General features: G+C 43.6%; 1 protein-coding gene across 1 annotated transcript in view; it reads right to left on the bottom strand.

Annotated features, from left to right (window-relative positions):
• The window catches only part of Prkn (parkin RBR E3 ubiquitin protein ligase), a 992,623-nt gene that overhangs the window by 148,677 nt on the left and 826,233 nt on the right, over positions 1 to 17,713 (bottom strand). Inside the window, exon 8 of the mRNA XM_042689760.1 lies at positions 3,924 to 3,985. Coding sequence (XP_042545694.1) covers positions 3,924 to 3,985 — 62 coding nt within the window. The remainder of the gene's footprint in view (positions 1 to 3,923; positions 3,986 to 17,713) is intronic.

Below are 17,713 nucleotides of genomic sequence, written 5' to 3'. Positions count from 1 at the left end.
GCTATACAAAAGGAAAAAAGGAAAACAAGTTACTGGGGCAAAAAATGTTTTGTCCGAGGATACTGAAACACACATTGATATAAAAGTGTCATTTCATCCAGCCATGGAAGTTCCTGGAGAATCTGCCAGAGCTTGGTTGGGTATGTCCTGCAGGCTGTGCCCTCTCCGCTCCTACGTCCTCCCCCCCAAGCTCCAGGAAGGGCTGGGGTGCCCTGCTTTCTTTCCAGAGCCCCAGCCCAGCCCTGGCCCTGTCTCCCATCACCAAGACATACAAATCATCAGTCATCGACGCATTCTCTGGCCCAGGCTGTCTCTCTGGGGTGGCCCCCCTCCCTCACCATGGCTCCCATCTTCCCGGGAGTGTCGGGGTGGGGTCTCCATGTTCTGGGGCTTTCACCTGGGTCCCCTCTGTGGCTCCAAGCAGCAGGACATCTTCCCCTGCCTCCAGCTCTGAGGTCCCAGGCTGGCGATGCTCCCCCTGTCCAGCATTTCAGCCTCGGTCTCCCTGTCGTTGTCTCCCTGGTGACGTGGGCCATGCCCGACTCTCCTCGCTCGCTCTCCGCTCTGCTCCATCCACAGCATTCCTGCCTTGCCTGACTGCCTTGCTGCCCATCGTGGGGCCATCATGGGAAGGCTTTTGGGCCTTCAGGTTCAAGTGTCCGGCCGCATTGTCCAGGGCTGTGTCTGAGCCCGGTTTCCTCTGGGCGTATGGCGCCCACCACTGGGCTGTTACTTCTCTGGGATCCAGCCGTCCTTGCTTTCCTCCATCCCAGCTTTGCAGCCATGGATGGCGGAAGCCGGTGCTGGTTATCCTAACGCCCCATGCTGTCTGCCCACACGGACACACTGACCGCTCTACAAATCCACCCACTGCCCAAGCTTATCCCGTCTCCATGCTCCCGAGTGACACGCTTAGGATCCTGTCCTTCCTCCAGAAGAGCCATGCGCTCCATCTTCCCTCTTAGCGATGGCCTGGTGTCCTGTTGCATGGACGGAAGTAGAAGCTGACTGCACGTGTGGTGTGTGTGGCTATGTATATCTGCTCCTCCCCTCCTTCCCCCCATCCTCACCAGTCTCCCCATGGCGAAGGTCACCCTGACCTCCAGGCTGTCAGCTCCAGGGCTCCTGTCTCATCCTCATCCCGATGGATGAATCTGGGACACGGATGGCCACTTCTAGGTTTACTTCCTTTGGCTTCTCGTTCATAACAGCTGCCCAAATTTCTTCCCACCTTGGATTATTCATCTTGATCAGTAACTTGGTTGGCTTGGGAAACACGTAGCAGATTGGTGAAGACACTTCTGGAGGTGTCTATGAATGTATTTCCAGAGATGACTGGCAGCAGATGAAGGAAGACCCACCCTGAATGAGAGCAAGCACAACAAAGCAGGCTGGGCGCCAGGGAGGAAACAAAGCACCAGGAAGAGGGAGCGGGGCAGCGCGGCCTTGCTCTCTCTGTCTCTGTCTCTGTCTCTCGGTCTCTCTCTCTCTGCTTCCCTACCTCCATGACAGGAGAACCGTGGGTCCACCACATCTTCCGTCTTCTTCAGCTTTACCATAGGCCCAAAGCCATGGAGCCAGCTGACCTTGGCCCCCAACCTCCGAAATTCTTGAGCCAAAATAAATCTTCTCTCCTTTTAAATTGTTTGTCTCAGGGACTTACTTGGTCCAAACAATGGAAGTCTGACAAGCACCCATCTCATCCCAGCCCAGCCTCTGCAGCTCTCCACCCTCTTCTTCTGCAGGGTGCTTGGCCTCCTCCCGCAGCTGCACCGCGCACTGTACGGAGCCCCCCGGCTTTCTTTGTCCTCCATGGACCTCTCCCTCCCACACGGTTCCCTGACACATTTCAGTCTTCACTCTGGTCATGTCAGCTTGGTGAGATTTCCTTGATCACTTCATATGACAAGATGCCTTCCCTCTCAGCATTCCTATTCCTCCGTTTGGTTTTATGTTCCTCCCTACCAGTGAACACCATCTACCGGCATATAGGTACTGAACATGTCTACAGAATGTAACATAGCTTCCCCTAAGCAGAATGTGAGTGACGATCACTTTTATGCCATTCTATTTCTGTAAACATGACTGATAAACAGCAGATAGAAGGTACTCAATAAAGGACAGACAAGAGGAACAGAGGTCAATATTGCTGTGATACACCATGTTGCATAAATAAGGTAATATTTCGATTACGGCTCTATTAAGTTTCCAAGAGAATGCAGAGTGGCCTGACTTTTATGCAAATGTTAGGAGATGATTACAATTGGCCTTTTCCCTACAAATTATCCAGTTATTCTAAAACAAGTAACGAACAATTTGCAAATATTGGTACAAGTTAGAAGAAAGGCTCCATTATCTGAACAGAAATGTCAGGATGACAGAGATCCTGGCTTTGGGAAGCCTCTTCAGTTATCACTGAAAAATGACAAAGACACATGTTTTCCTGAATAAGATGTGCTGGGAAAGTTTTACATGGTTTTACTTGTATTTGTATGGGTGGTATTCTAGAAGCTTACTGTATCAACAAATGGAGGAGGCAAAAAACAATTTGTTAATTCAAGGACATTAAAATTATTCCAGTTTCATATATGCCCTAACTAGTACTCCCTGGTTTTGATCTCTTATTAGACCTGGGCAGTCAAACTTCACTACACACCCAAAACAAACAAAACCACAGAAACCAAAACCTCATAGGCTCTATTTGCATATTGTTTGGTCAGAGTTGACAAAGATAATCTAAGATGGCCAAACCCTTCATATAAAATGCCATACTATTTTCATCTAATCCATATAATACTCCTATATACATTAAATTGCTCTAGATTACCATTGCCTAATACACTGTAAATGCTAAATATTATGTAGCATTTTTTTACACTTGGATGAATGCATTTTTTGTTTTATATTTTTTTTTACATTTGGATGGCTTTTTTTATTGTCATATTATTTTCCATTGATTTTTTCTAAGTATTTTCTGTGTTGGTTGAATCTATAAAGGCAGCACCCATGGATATGGAAGGCCAATTATATCTTTAAGTAGTCAACACTATACATATGAGCACATACACACACATAACCCCAAACCCCCACAACACATAGACCCTACATTATACCCCATATACACATACATATACACATATTTGTGTATATACATACATATATGTGTGTATATAGTATATATTCACATATATATACATATACATACACATACACACACACTGAATATATTTAAATAGTCTGCACTTCAATGGGGCTATTCTTTTCTTTTTGGTTGTGGGGTTTGAACTCTGAGCCTGGGCACTGTCCCTCAGCTCTTCAGTTCAAGCTGTACCACTTGAGCCACAGCACCACTTCCAGTTTTCTGATGGTTTATTGGAGATAAGAATCTCAGGGATTTTCCTGCCTGGGCTGGCTTTGAACCACAATCCTCAGATCTCAGCCTCCTGAGTAGCTAGGATTACAGACAGGTGTGAGCCATGCCGCCCGGCTCAACTGGGCTATCCTTTGTGTCACAGGGTGGCCTCCACATAGAAAGCGCCTGCTGTAAGACGCAGATAGCGCACACAGTACTGAGACCTGCCGTCTCCAGACCCCCGTCTGGGGTGCTGTGACTGTCCCGCACACATACCTCGTCTGCATTTATTTGTTTTCTCCTCTGCCACCACACAGCGCCTGCTTACTGCCTGCGTGTTGAGATGAAATGCTCTGGCAGAGAGCAGATGTACCAATTAATAGCCTGTCAGGTCTGATGGATAGAAGAGGAAAACAGTGTCCTCACACGGATCTCCAGCAAGGTTTCCGTCCCCCTTTCAGGGCGCCGTGGGTCAGGAGCCGCACTCGGCCTCCCCAGGGAGAGCCCACACTGTCTCATTAGCGTCTGTCTTTCATAGCACCACGATGTGGCCTCTGAGAGGCTGACTCACCTGCTCTTCTCCCAGAATCCTGAAGTGATGGAGCTCTTTAATCAAGGAGTTGGGACAGCCAGCTGTTCAAAAGGAGAATTAATCACAGAGATGTCATTCTCATTCTGTACAGTAACACGCCTTTTACATAGTTATGCCTATCAGTGACCAGGGTTGATACGGGGGAGGACACAAATGCGGACCGGAAATACGTGTCTGAACTACCACAAAGACACCAGACCTTCAGAGGGTCTATAGCTGCGGCCTGGGGCCCCACGGCAGCACGGGGACTGCCTTGTTAGGCCTCTCCATGATGACCCAGCCTGTCCAGGGCCGTAGGATGTCACGCCATGTCTAGTCGTTAGAGATGTGCCCAGCACGTCCCCGCCCTTGATTTTGTAGGGCCAGAGCAGGAGCGCTGGTGACGGCAGGTCCTTGCGTATTCACTGTGCTGTTTTTTGGGCCCTGGGCCAGATGAGAATGGAGAGAGTTCTACGGCATATGCTGCTGCTGCTGCTGCTGCTGCAGCATTTTCTGGGGCTTAGGACCCGCCCTTTTCCCTCCAAGGGGCCATGTCACTCTTGTAGTGAGATCCTGCACTAGAGTTGGGGAGGGGGTTCTTTTCTGGAAAGCTCTGGGGAGTGGGCTGTGGCAACCTTGCTGCCACCACGTTCCCACTCTAACGAATCCTCACTTCCCTAGGTGTTTGCATTGTCTTTCTCCAACTGTACAATGAAACAATTAATAAATAATATATACCCCAGCCCATACTGAAACAGGTACACATCTATACATGCTCCCTATCAGCTAAAAAAATGGTCCACTGTGGTCTTTTCAATAGAATAATTCTACAGTATTAGGTGTAGTCATTTATAATATTAACTATGGTAATGAAATTATTCTGAAAACCTGTTGCTTTAAGATAAGACCTATGGATCACATCATCTGTTGAGTTTCTAATAAAGAAATCGTATGCCAAGCCTATCTAAGAAACCACCAAGCTATTTCTTCTTTTGCTCAGCATTGTGGTGTAGGATGGGGTGAAGGGGTTTTTCTGGGTGAGGGCAGGCTAAGAAATGGCAAACCTTGCCTCCATGTGGGAAAAGGTGTACTTAGCAGCGTGCTTGTGTATTATTCTGCAAGGTGGGTTGAAACCAACAGGAAAACAGAAGAAATGCCTTATGAGCACATGATGGGGGTTGAAAACATGACAGAGTACTTACGCAGGATATTTTAAAGAAAAAATTTTAAGGAAAAGATATTCATCAACTTGATTGGCCCACGGGATGCCCAGATAGTTAGTAAAGCGTTATTTCTGGCTGAGTCTGGTGAGGGTGTTTCCAAAAGAGATTAATTAGCATCTGGGTTAATAGGCTAAAAACAGAAGATCTGCCTTCATGAAGGTGGGTAGCTATCACAGGCATGGAGGGCAGGCTTGACTAGACTGAAGATGGAGGGAAGGGGAAGCGTTCCTTCTCTCTCAGCTGCGCTCTTTGTCTGCTCTTGCCCTGAGACCTTGGAGCCCCGGTTCCTGCCTTCTGAGTTTGGAACTCACTCAGTTTCCACACAACCCAGGTACCACTGTTTCTCAGACCTTCATACTCAGACTGAATTGCAATCACACTTTGCTACATCACCAGCTTGAGATGGCAGATGGAGACTTCCCACCTCCATGGTGGAGTGCCTCAGTGTCTCGAATGAATCTCCTCTGCGTCTCTATGTACGTGTGTTACTGTGCTCTGGAGCTCTCACTGATGCACTAGGGTTAGTCCCAATTCTGAAAGTCTACCATCATGGAAAATGCTCGGACAATAGTTATAGTTTTTGATATGCCATAGCATCTCATGCTATGAGGAAATAATTTACAAGTATTAATGGGGAAAGTAAAAAAGATTTCTTATTTAAGAAAATAAATGAAAATAAATCAGTTGCCATAGTTATGTCTGTTTCTGTAGAGAAAGGAATTTAGACCCTTGAAAGGAGAAACTGTAATTGAGCAAGGGTGTTTCTGGTTGAAGACAAGGGCTTGCCGGTGAAAGTTCTGCCTGAGAGGTGGCTCATCCTGGAGTTGCTGCTTTCACATCAACCCAACACTGTGTAGTAGGATATCCAGGATCATCTGACTGGCTACAGAAAAGTGCTATATAAATGTGGCCTCATCCAGTTCTCCTGCTCTGACCTCTTTGTGGGGAGACAGTCATAACTTAGTTTTACAAAACGAATGAGTGAAGAACGGAGGCAGACAGAATGGAGGCATCTCCAGCAAGCGGCAGTGGTGTGAACAGGGCTGCAGGTCACAGCAGAAGAAGTCACCACATGGAGAGGGGCTGGGATGCCAGGGACAGGCCTAGGATGGAGCCAGGACCCTGCTGCAGGGTCTCATGCTTGGTAAAAATGGCAGAATCATATGCAAGGCTAAAATCATCAACCTAGATTTGTATATCCAGAAAAGCAAGCTGTCCTTCGTAATTGAGGGGAAAGAAAGAAAACCCGGGTCTCATAAAAGGCCTAGCGATGCTGCTAGAAAAATGACGAGCCAAATCTCAAATTAGCAGATAGGAAAAATAATAAAGAAATACATAAAATGGACACTAAAATCTATACAAAGTATCAATGAAGCAAATACTCGGTTCTTTGAAATGACAATAAGATCTACAAACCCCCAGCAAATCTGAGAAAAGGAGGAAAGAAATGACAGAAATGAATAAAATTAGAAATGAAAAGAGTCTATCACAACAAATACCAATGGATGCCAGAGGGTTTTATGAAAATGTTTTGAAAACCTATATTCAGTTAAGCTGGAAAACAGAAAAAGGCCTGGATGCATTTCTAGATGTATTTGTTCCTTCAAAATTTATTTAAGATGGTATACGCCAATGAAACTAATCTATAATGAGTAGTGAAACAATAGTATCTCCCAACAAAGGAAAGCCCAGAACCAGTGAATTCATTGCTGAATTCTATCAGACCTTTAATACTCTGAACATTTTCCATGGAATAGAAGAAGAAGGAACACCACTGAACTCCTTCTCTGAAGCCAGTATTACATTGTTTTCCAAATCAAAGACAAACCAGACAAACAAAATCAGAGAACTAGAGATAAATCTCTTTGATAAACATACATGCAAAAATTCTCAATAAAATTCTTTCAAAGTGAATCTAGCACACCTTAAAAAGTTCACATACTTATGATTAAGTTGATTTCATTCTGGGATATAAGAATTGTTCAACATACATAAATCAATAAATGTAATACAGGACATAAATGGAATGCAGTACAAAAAAATCACACAATCATCTTAAATGGTGCAATAAAAGCTTATGATTAAATCCAATATCCTTTTATGATAAAGTCTCTGAAGAATCTAGGAATGGAGGAACTCTGCCTCAGCATAAAAAAGGCATAGATAACAAATCTCTGGACAATATCATACTAAACAGGGAAAAACTGAAATCAATTCAAGTCAGGAAAGAGACAAGGATGTTCACTCTCTGCCTTTATTTAATATGGTTCTATAATTCTTGGCCAGAACATAAGGCAAAGGAGGAAATTAGGAAGATTCAAATATGGAAGAAGAAGTCAAGTTATCCCCATTTCCACATGATCTAATTCTATATGTAAAAGACCCTACAGACTCTTCCAAACAATTCCTGAATCTGATACATACCTTGTAAAATATAGCAGGATATAAAATCAACATTCAAAAAGCAGTAGCTTTTCCAAATATCAACAACAAGCAAGCTATGAAAGAAATCAGGGAAACTATCCCATTCACAGCAGCTTCAAAAATCAAAAAGAAAGGGGCTGGGAAGTTGGCTCAGTGGTAGAGTGCTTGCCTTGCAAGCCTGAGGCCCTGGGTTTGATTCCTCAGCACCACATAAGCAAAAAGAAAAAAAGCCGGAAGTGGCGCTGTGGCTCAAGTGGTAGAGCGCTAGCCTTGAGCTGAAGAGCTGAGGGACAGCGCCCAGGCCCAGAGTTCACGCCCCACAACTGGACCCCCCCCCCCCCAAAAAAAAATCAAAAAGAAAAAGACAACTGAAACAGAACAACAACAACAACGACAAAACCCTGGGAATAAACGCTACCCAAGAGGCAAAAGCCCTTCGGAAAAAACCAAAACTGTACAACGTTAATGTAGGAGTCCAAAGAAGACACCAGAAGATGGAAAGGCCTACCATATTCTTGGATTGGTAGAATTAATATTTTTAAGATGGCCATATTACTGAAAATGACCTACCAATTCAATGCAATGCTTATCAAAATCTCAATCACAGAAGCAGAAAAATCAATACTAATATTCATAATGAAGTATAAAAGATCCAAAAATAGAAAAATTACTCCTGAGTAAAACTAATAATTCTGGATGTATTATAATACCAAAGCCAGCATGGTATTATAAACAGACACAAAGACCAATGTGCCAGACTAGAAGCTTTAGAAACAAAGTTACACAGCTAGTTATCTAATCTTGGATAAAGGAGATAAGAATGTATTCCGAGAAAAGGCATTTTCAAGGGGCTTGGAAAACTAGTTATCTGTATGTAGGAAATGGAAACCAACTTTATTTCTCATCCTGTATAAAAATCAACTCCAAATATTTTAATGTCAAATATTTTAATGTCAGATTTGAAACTTTAAAATTACCATAGAAAAATATAGGTAAACTGAAGACAGAGGCAGAGGTAATTGTTTTCTAAGCTCAGATAATAAGAACAAGAACCATCATGTTGGACTATATCAAATAAAAATGTTTCTGCACAATAAAACAATTGTCAGAACCAAAAGATAACCAACAGATTTCAATCAATAACAAGTGTTCAAAAGTTAAACATTAACAGAACAAATAGCCCAATTAATAAATGGGTAAATGAATTGACCTGAGAGTTCTTAGAAAAAGAAATACAAATGGCAAATAGATACATGTTCAGTATTGTTAGCCACAAAGGAAATACAAATGAAAACTATACCAATCCGAATGGCAATCATCAAGAAAAGAAATTACATTTCCTGTGGAGAGTGTGGGGGCAAAAAGAAACATTGTGAGTATAAATGTAAATTGTTACAACCACAAAGGAAATCCAAACCTTTGGAAGTGGACCTGCCTAGGGTTGACATGTCACCACTGGGCATATATTTGGAGGAGGGTAAATCAGTGTACAAGAGAGATATTTACAAGCTCATGTTTACTGCAGCTCTGCTCACATAGCCAAATGGGAGAATCAGCTGAGCTACCTAACAACCAATGAATGGATGAAGATTATCTATAGTTATCCATCTATACGTATGTATGTATATATTTGTGTGCATACATGCGTATATATGTGTGTGTATGTGTATCTCCCATGGAATATTACTCAGACACAAAGAAAAATGAAATAATGCCGTTTGTAGGAAAATAGATGGAACTAGAGATTATAATGTGTCAAACCACAAAGCCACACATTGAAAGTTTTACAATCTAGAAATAAAAGACAGGCATACATTAGTGGATGAACAATCCAATGCCTGCTGGATTCTGTGGTGCAATGATGGAAAGAGCCATCACCGAAGGGTCAAACATGATGTCGCTTTAATGTTTGGACCCACAAGCCCGTGATAACTTTTCTGATACCTCCTGCTTCAAAGCCAAGAGGTCAGAAGGATCATGAGGATAATTCATTTGCACAACTACTTAAAGATAATAAAAATATAATACAGCCAGGGGCCAGTGGTTCACACCTGCAATTCTAGCTACTTAAGAGGTTGAGTTCTGAGGATCCCGCTTGAAGCCAGCAGGGGAAGGAAAGACAGTGAGGCTCCTATCTCCAATTAACCACCAGAAAACCAGAAGTGGCGCTGTGGCTCAAAGTGGTAGAGTGCTAGCCTTGAGCAAAAGAGCTCAGGGACAGCGCCCAGGCTGTGAGTTCAAGCTCCATGACCCAGAAAAATAAAAAAACAAAAATAAAAACCAAAGAGAGATCTGTATGCATACATATATATATAATATATATATGCATATACCTGTAGAATATAATTGTGACTGTGGGAATGTTTAGTGGGACAAACGAGGAGCAAAGGGAAGGGTAGAGAACAAATAGCATTGAAATGTGTTGTGTCTAGAGATGAAGAAGGCACAAAGAAACCCAAAGTTTTAACTAATAGAGGGAGGGAGATGAGGGAGAGTAATTAGCTAGACTAAAACATAACACATGCAGATGTGAAATACCAATAACATGATAGGAAAGTCAAACAAGCTGTGTTGGGTATCAGTGGGCAGGGAAGGGTCCACAGAGAGGTAGACAAGGCTGAACATGCAAAGTACTTCATAAACACTTATGAAAACAGAATACTAGAACAATGAGACCTGTAGAAGTTGTTTTAAGAAGGGGAGAGAGTGCTGTATATTGCATGTACATTGTAGGCACATGGTGTCACAAAGGAACTCCCTAATGCAGCAAATCTGTGCTAAGAAAAGCAAAACAAGAACTAATGAAACCTCAATTCTCTGGTAGTTTTGTTTGTGAATATCCTTGATCCTTGAATAATAAATGAGCCAGGTGTAAAAAAAATCTATAGCTGATTTCAGTTTTGTAATTTCATTTATATTCACCTTGTAAGTTCTTATTTGCATCTTCTGGTTATGAAGCAGAAACTATGCATATCTGAGTTTATATCTAGATATTTTTAAGAAATACGATCTTGACGCAGGTTTTTCAGCCTAGAAGTTTTAAAGTGTCCTTCCTCTTTATACATGGTCTTTTCTGTTACTCACGCCTGAGGAACATGGCTTTGACATATTTTTATTCTAGGTTAAAAAAAAAGAAACAGAATTTGAAATTAACTTATCTTCAGAATTTATATTCTGACATTCTCCTCAGATATAAGTAAAAAAGGTTGATGTCAATGACAGAGCAAATATAAACATCCTTAACAGAAGACCACGTCATAACCTGAAACACCTGGAAGCTAACAGATGAGGATGGGTGGATGCAGAGAACGGGAGAGCAGTGCCGGTCAAGGCCGTAGGGTCATGGAGTGGTTCCCATAATCTATGCTCTTAAATAAGCACACACATGGGAGACAGGCAGATAGAAACAGCACAAAGATGGCACTTAAAGATCACAAAACTACAAATGCAAGAAAAATGCGCATCCTATAATGTGTAAGGAATATAAAAACTGGCATTATCAAGAAGGAACTGCTCTGTGAAACCCTAAATAAAAATCATACTAAGGATGGGGAATTAGAAAGGAGGGAAGAGTTCAGGTGGCCAAGTATTCACTCCTTTCATGGTCGCCTTGCAGCTGACTTTTCCACTTCGGGCAGGTGCACTCTTGTTACTGATTCTTGTGATGATGGGGTATTGTTTCTAACTATTTTCTTATTTTGCTTTTCAATCTTCCCCTCACTTTGAATATGCCTAGCGTTTACGACCACATGTGGCATCCTCACTGAACTGCCCTGACACCCAAATCAACAGACTCATCTTCAGGGAATATATATACATATTTTTGGTCCAGTCATGGGGCCTAAACTCTGGGCCTGGGCACTGTCCCTCAGCTCTCCAGCTCAAGGCTAGCACTCTATCACTTGAGCCATAGCGCCACTTCTGGCTTTTTTCTTTTTGCTTATGTGGTGCTGAGGAATCGAACCCAGGGCCTCGAGCATGCAAGGCATGCGCTCTACCACTGAGCCACCTTCCCAGCCCCAGGGAATATTTTTGTATTCCATTTAGGTTGATAAGAGGAAGGAAGGAAGGAAAACTAAAGACTATGAATAAATAGATGTTAATATCTTTGGTGTGCTCTTTTTTTAGCCTCCTTCTGAGAGAGAGAGAGAAAGAGAGAGGGAGAGAAAGAGAGAGAGAGAGAGAGAGGAAGGGAGAGAGGGAGAGGGAGAGGGGGGAAAAGGGAGAGAGGGGAAAAGGGAGAGAGGTTCTGTGTTGTTTGCAGTGACTGTGAAATCCACAGCTGCTTGCTTTTGTCACTCAGGTAGTAAGTGAAGCAACAAGAGAGCAGAATGAGCTGGAATTCTATTTAAGTTCTCCAACAGACTCCATAGGATGTTATATTTTACATACTAAAAGGCCACACATTCAGAACTTCATGTACTGCACTTATTGTAACCCTCAGACTGATATAATTAAGTCTGAGAAACTAGATCTGCATTCTTATGTATGGGGAGGCAATATACCATTGCAGAGACATGAAAAACTTAGGCACAACCCCAGAGCAAAAGCCCAAGAAAATTTCAAGGGTTCAAACTCATCATAGAGTGACCATAAAAGGCCTCTTCTGTGGGACAGCCAGTATTATTCTCACTCTGTGTGTCTCTGTCCTCTCCACAGGACCTGGCACACGTAAGGTGAGTGTGTGGCTAGACCGAAAGCACACATCGGTGACAATTCAGCGAAACCGAATCTGAAAAGCATTCTGAAGGCTTACACCCACAGTACCGCTCACAGACTGCTTAGCTGTTTGCCAGCTTCTTTGTTAATATCCATCTTCACAACTCCAAAACAAGTGCCATGTGACTGGGGACAATCTCCCCCAACTGCTTTCTCTAGAATCTCTTCCAAAAATAGTAGGTGGAGGTGAGACAAGCAGGCCTTGGTCCCAGCTGGCTGGGGATTGGTGAGTCCGCAGCCGCTCCTACTCCCCCCAACACACGGAGACCCCAGCGGGCCAAACTGCGTGCCCATGCAGCTGCGGGTCACAGCAGCAGATCACCCGTCCCGCACACAGACCCAGGGCATCTTGCCTTCCTAAGAATGTCTTTGTCCATGGTCTCCTTCTCTGAGAACTGCTTTATACATAGTAAGTTATCCAATCCCTTTCTTTTAAAAAAACACTATTTTAAATTATCTTTTAAAAAGAAATTTTGGCCCTAGGGCTTGAACTCAGGGCCTAAGCACTGTCCCTGAGCTCTTCAGCTCAAGGCTGGCACTCTACCACTTGAGCCACAGCACCACTTCCAGCTTTTTTAAGTAGTTTATTAGAGATAAGAGTCTCATGGACTTGCCTACCCTGGCTGGCTTTGACCTGTGATCCTCAGATTTCAGCCTCCTAAGAGGCTAGGATTATAGGCATGAGCCACTAGCAGTTACCTGTAAGTCATGTACAAAGGGATTTCAATTCAGCATGTCTGTTGATGAGTACAATGCATCTCGATCAGCACCACCCCTTCTCTCATTCTCCTCCATCTCTGTCTTGTAGGTCAGCCTGCTCCCCTGTGCACCAGCCTAAATTCTGGACAAATAAGTGACATAATGCCCCTCCCCACTTGTGGCTTTCGTTTTGAATAGTTACTTGGAATCGCTGAGTCCTGAGGGTACACGTTCAAGTTAGCTTGAATCCCTGTTCCTGGGTTATAACGGTGTCCTGCTCAAGTAAATACTCATGGTTTCTTATCCAAATTGTAGCCAGTTTTCCTCAAACACCAACAGCGGACACCAGTAGCCTGCAGGGCAGGGCATGTGGTGCTCAGGGAATAATTACAAGTGAATAAGTAAATGTAGGTAGAGAACGCCATTGCCCTCTAAATGCAAACAAGAGCTCTGAAACGTACGGCTTTTAGGCCCATTCAGTTCTGGGCCAGAATGGAAGATAATGCGTAAAAAGCCCTAGTCAATATTCTCCCATTTCCAGAAGTGAGTGATATCTTAAGCACAATGCTTAATGTTTAAATACAAAATATTAGTATACCACTATTCTACAGATGAAGAGTTTACTGTTTTTTAAGTTCTCTTTCCCTGTGGGCCTTGTCGGAGGAAAGCTAACCTCTGGCCAGAGTGGAACTCTATTATCAATGGAGAATCAGACAAGGCCTGATGGGTTTAGTTGAAAGCCACTGTGAGAGGCAATTACTCAGACCATTGCCGAAATGTCAAAATACTTTTCTTAACACAGCCACACGACTGCCAAACGCAATCTGATGATTTTGTTTATGTCAGTGACAATCAGATCTAATTCTTGGATTTTCTGCGCTTGCTGGCATTTGATTCATCAGTGATTGGAGAGCACCATGTAGTCACATATTGAAGAATGACAATGTCTTAGTTTTGAACAAAATGTTATCTACTCTTCTTGTTAGATGAACCTCCCTCTCACACTGTACTGCTTTGTCTAGCATGGTAGACAGACATTACAGAATCTGCCTCCACACCCCAGTGAAAAAGATCAGAGATCTCGTAAAGAATTCTATTCTATCAACCAAACATTCTTGTTAGAAAGATCTAGATTTGGAATAATGGAGACCATACCAACTTCTTCTAAGCTTCCGTGAAGCTTTTCTTTCCTGGCACAATTACCTGATTTCCTGAAATAGTCTATAAACCTGTGCAGATGTACAGGAAGTGCCAGATGTTTTTCCTTCCATTCTCAGGTCTGACTGTAGCTGGCATCCTCCCTTTGGAATGTGGCACCTGTGAGGTAGCCAGTCTATTCTATTCTGTGACCTCCTGATGCTTCCTTCCCGGGGGGTTTTGAGAAGCATTTGCTTCCGTTACAGGAACAAATCTTCCTGCCCTTGCCCACGTCACTGTGTCACATAAATATCAGACGGTGGCTTCATCTCATCCTGCCTAAAGCACGCCTCATACCTGCCCTGAACTCTTAACTCAGGAGTAAGGCCTACCTCACCTGTCCTAGTATAGCTCCCCATTTGTGGGTCTACCTGGTATTATACCAGAATACACCTCTGTTACAAACGTTTGTGTTTTAAAGACAATTAAGAAACAACAAATAGAGAGTGAACCCATTTTAATTCTTCACCAGCAATCTACCCAAAGACAAGGTGCATACTGTCTTCACTGGAGATGATTCTTCACCTCAGATATGCGCAGTTCTCACTCTCTTCCAAGGACCTAAAGAATTTCCCATTCATTCTAATTAATTAATCTATGAATGGGCATAGGATCAGTCATTGATAAAACTGCTCTCCTTTAAGTTGTGAGCGTCCCTTTACTCTCCATGTCTTTGGTTTTCTCTGCAGTGCTCTGCTTCCTCTTCCTGTCCATCACATATGGGAGAGGCCGTGTCTTTGGCCCACTGGGGGTCCCTCTCTCATTCTCTTCCACAGCCGCCTGGCTCTTTCAATGGGTCTCTGCCTGGGCTCCCAGTCTGGCTCCAGCTTCCAGGCCAGCCCCTGCTCCCGTGTATTCCTCAGAGATTTTAACACAAAGAAAACCCACAAGGGTAACCCCTGGCCCCCGGCAGATGAGCTCCCGCACATCCAGCTCTGCTGATCCGAGACACACTTACGGAAGACGCATTCCTTCACGAGGGCTCACAGCCATTTTTCTGTGTTGATGGCTGACATGAGTAAACTAATTCCTTTCAAAGTTTTTAATTCATTACATCCATTTTGTAAAGGTGGACACACACACACACAGACACAGACACACACACACACACACACACAGACACACAGACACAGACACACACACACACACACACACACACACACACACACACACAAACACACACACACACACACGCACACCATCTCTAGGCCAGAATGCTGGCCTCTTTCTCTCAGATGCCTCGCCAATGCTGGGCAGAGGCTCTGAGATCACACACAGTGTTTGGGGGTCTCCTGGCACTGGTCCCCCATTCTCCTCTCTTTCTCATAGGAGCTCAGGTTCGCCGTTAGGAAATTTCTCTGTCTTCTCTACTGGGCAGCCTTCTCGCTGCTCGAGGAAGTGGAGACAGAGCCATCGGGCAGCTCTTGGCCGCTGTGCTGTCCCTGCCCTGCTTTGTCCTCCCTGAGCAAGCCCCAACGTCTCAATCGTGGTTTGCTGCCCGTGGTAAGGTGGCGTGGAATTCCATCTCATCCTGTGTTGAGTCTGTTATGCTTATCTGAGGATTTGTGCCCATCTGTTGTATTTTTCCCAGTCATTAAATTTCTACTCCATGTCTTGCACGGGCTTTCTATGAACTATTGTAAGTAAGAATGAATTACTTAAAGCCAGGTACTAGTCGCTCACACATGTAATCCTAGCTACTCAGGAGGCTGAGATCTGAGTATCACAGTTCAAGGCCAAGCCAGGCAGGAAACTCTGTGAGAATCTTATCATCAATAAAACTATCCCCAAAATAGCTGAGGGTAGAGCTGTGACTCAAATGGTAGTGTACTAGTTTTGAGCAAAAAACACTCAGAGATAGCACCCAAGCCCTGAGTTCAAGCCCCAGGAAGACACAGACACACACACACTCACACACACACACAAATTACCCAGGGGATATTAAAAATGGAGAAGACATATACTAAAAAGAATATGAAAATAAATTTCAATCTCATTTTTAAAAAAGATATCTTTGAAACCAGGCCTTTGAATTTCTCTTAGTAAGTTTGACTTTCATTCTGTTCTTCCACCATAAATACGTGTACAACCTAATTGAGAACTCCCCCTAGAATACTTCCTGCGAACTTCAGGATAACTTTGGTGGACTGAGCTACAACTTTTCCTTTTTTTCTTTTCTTTATTTTTTTTATTGTGAAAATACCATGCAAAGGGATTGCAATTACATGGGCAAGGTAATGAATACATTTCTTGTCAAGCATTGTTGCCTCCTCCTTTGTTTCTCCTTCCCATCCCTTCCCATCTCCTCCTCCCCCCTGCCCTTCCCTCTTCCCTCCTTCCTCACCCTCTTCCCCCCTTTCCCACCCCTCCCCACCAAAGTTGTAAAGTTTTTCTGTTAGGCGAAATGAACCCCAAGATAAGGACTCAAATGGTTTTTCTTTCTTGCTATTGTTTCTATATATTTCTGAGATGATTTCTTTGTTGCTTTGTATGTCCCTCCCCCACGGTATAACCCCTGCTTTCATGTACTTGATGTTGGTATAATTTGTGGAGGGGAAGGGAGAAAACAAATTGTTTAAATAGGGATACAGGTGGACCCATTGCAACAATGAGCTGTACGAGCTACAACTTTTCCAGGAAGCTTGTTTCTTAGTTTCTAGGAAACTCATTTGGAAAACATATTCCACTGAAACCAGTCAAGCCACATAGGCCTTCAAGCCCTATTTTTTTCTTTTCATATCCTTGCAAAGCATTGTGGGATAATTTTGATATCCTTTGGGCTCCATGGCAAACCGTGGGTACCCAGGGGTAAAAACTGCAATGGATTTCAGCCGTCCGATCTGCTACTGGCACTGGCCACATGACACAAATAATCTGCAATTTGCAGATCACTGCTGTTTGGTGTGGGATGCTTTGAGGATTAATTTTTCTCTGGGCTACAGCTTAGAATCCTTAAATGTAGGCTTGACAATAACAGCTACCTTCTATTTTCCCCTTAAGTACAACTTTGAAAGAGAACCCAGCTAACTATAAAATGGCATAAAAAAATAAGCCATAATGCGATGTGATCAAAGGCAACACAGCAAAATGAAGCACTGACCTTGAGTTCCGAGCCTGAGGCCGGGCAGGCAGGCTCCACAGGGCACATTCCCACAGGGAAGAGGTTTGATGGGCTCTTTTCACTGTAGGTGAGCCCGGCTGATTAGGGTTTCCGTGCAGTTTGTGAATGTGGCCACTTGAATTAGTTTGACAGCTGGGAGTTGACTGAGTCCATAGAAAATTCACTAGGATCTCTGAACTGACCTTTCCATCTGAGCAGCAGGACTTGAGCTCAGGCAGGAAGGCCATGAGACTCTCATTTCCAATTAAACAGCAAAAAGCCAGAAGTAGAGCTGTGGCTCAAGTGCTGTAGTCGTACGTGGCCTTGGGCAAAAGCTAAAAAGGATAGCACCCAGGCCTTGAGTTCAAATCACAGTACCAGTGCCCATGCATGCATGCACACACACACAGATACAAAAAAATTCTGAG

This window comes from Dipodomys spectabilis, unplaced genomic scaffold, assembly GCF_019054845.1.
Source record: "Dipodomys spectabilis isolate Male_0828 unplaced genomic scaffold, ASM1905484v1 ptg000126l, whole genome shotgun sequence".
NCBI classification, from domain to species: domain Eukaryota; kingdom Metazoa; phylum Chordata; class Mammalia; order Rodentia; family Heteromyidae; genus Dipodomys; species Dipodomys spectabilis.
This window is presented reverse-complemented; position numbering and strand designations above follow the sequence as displayed.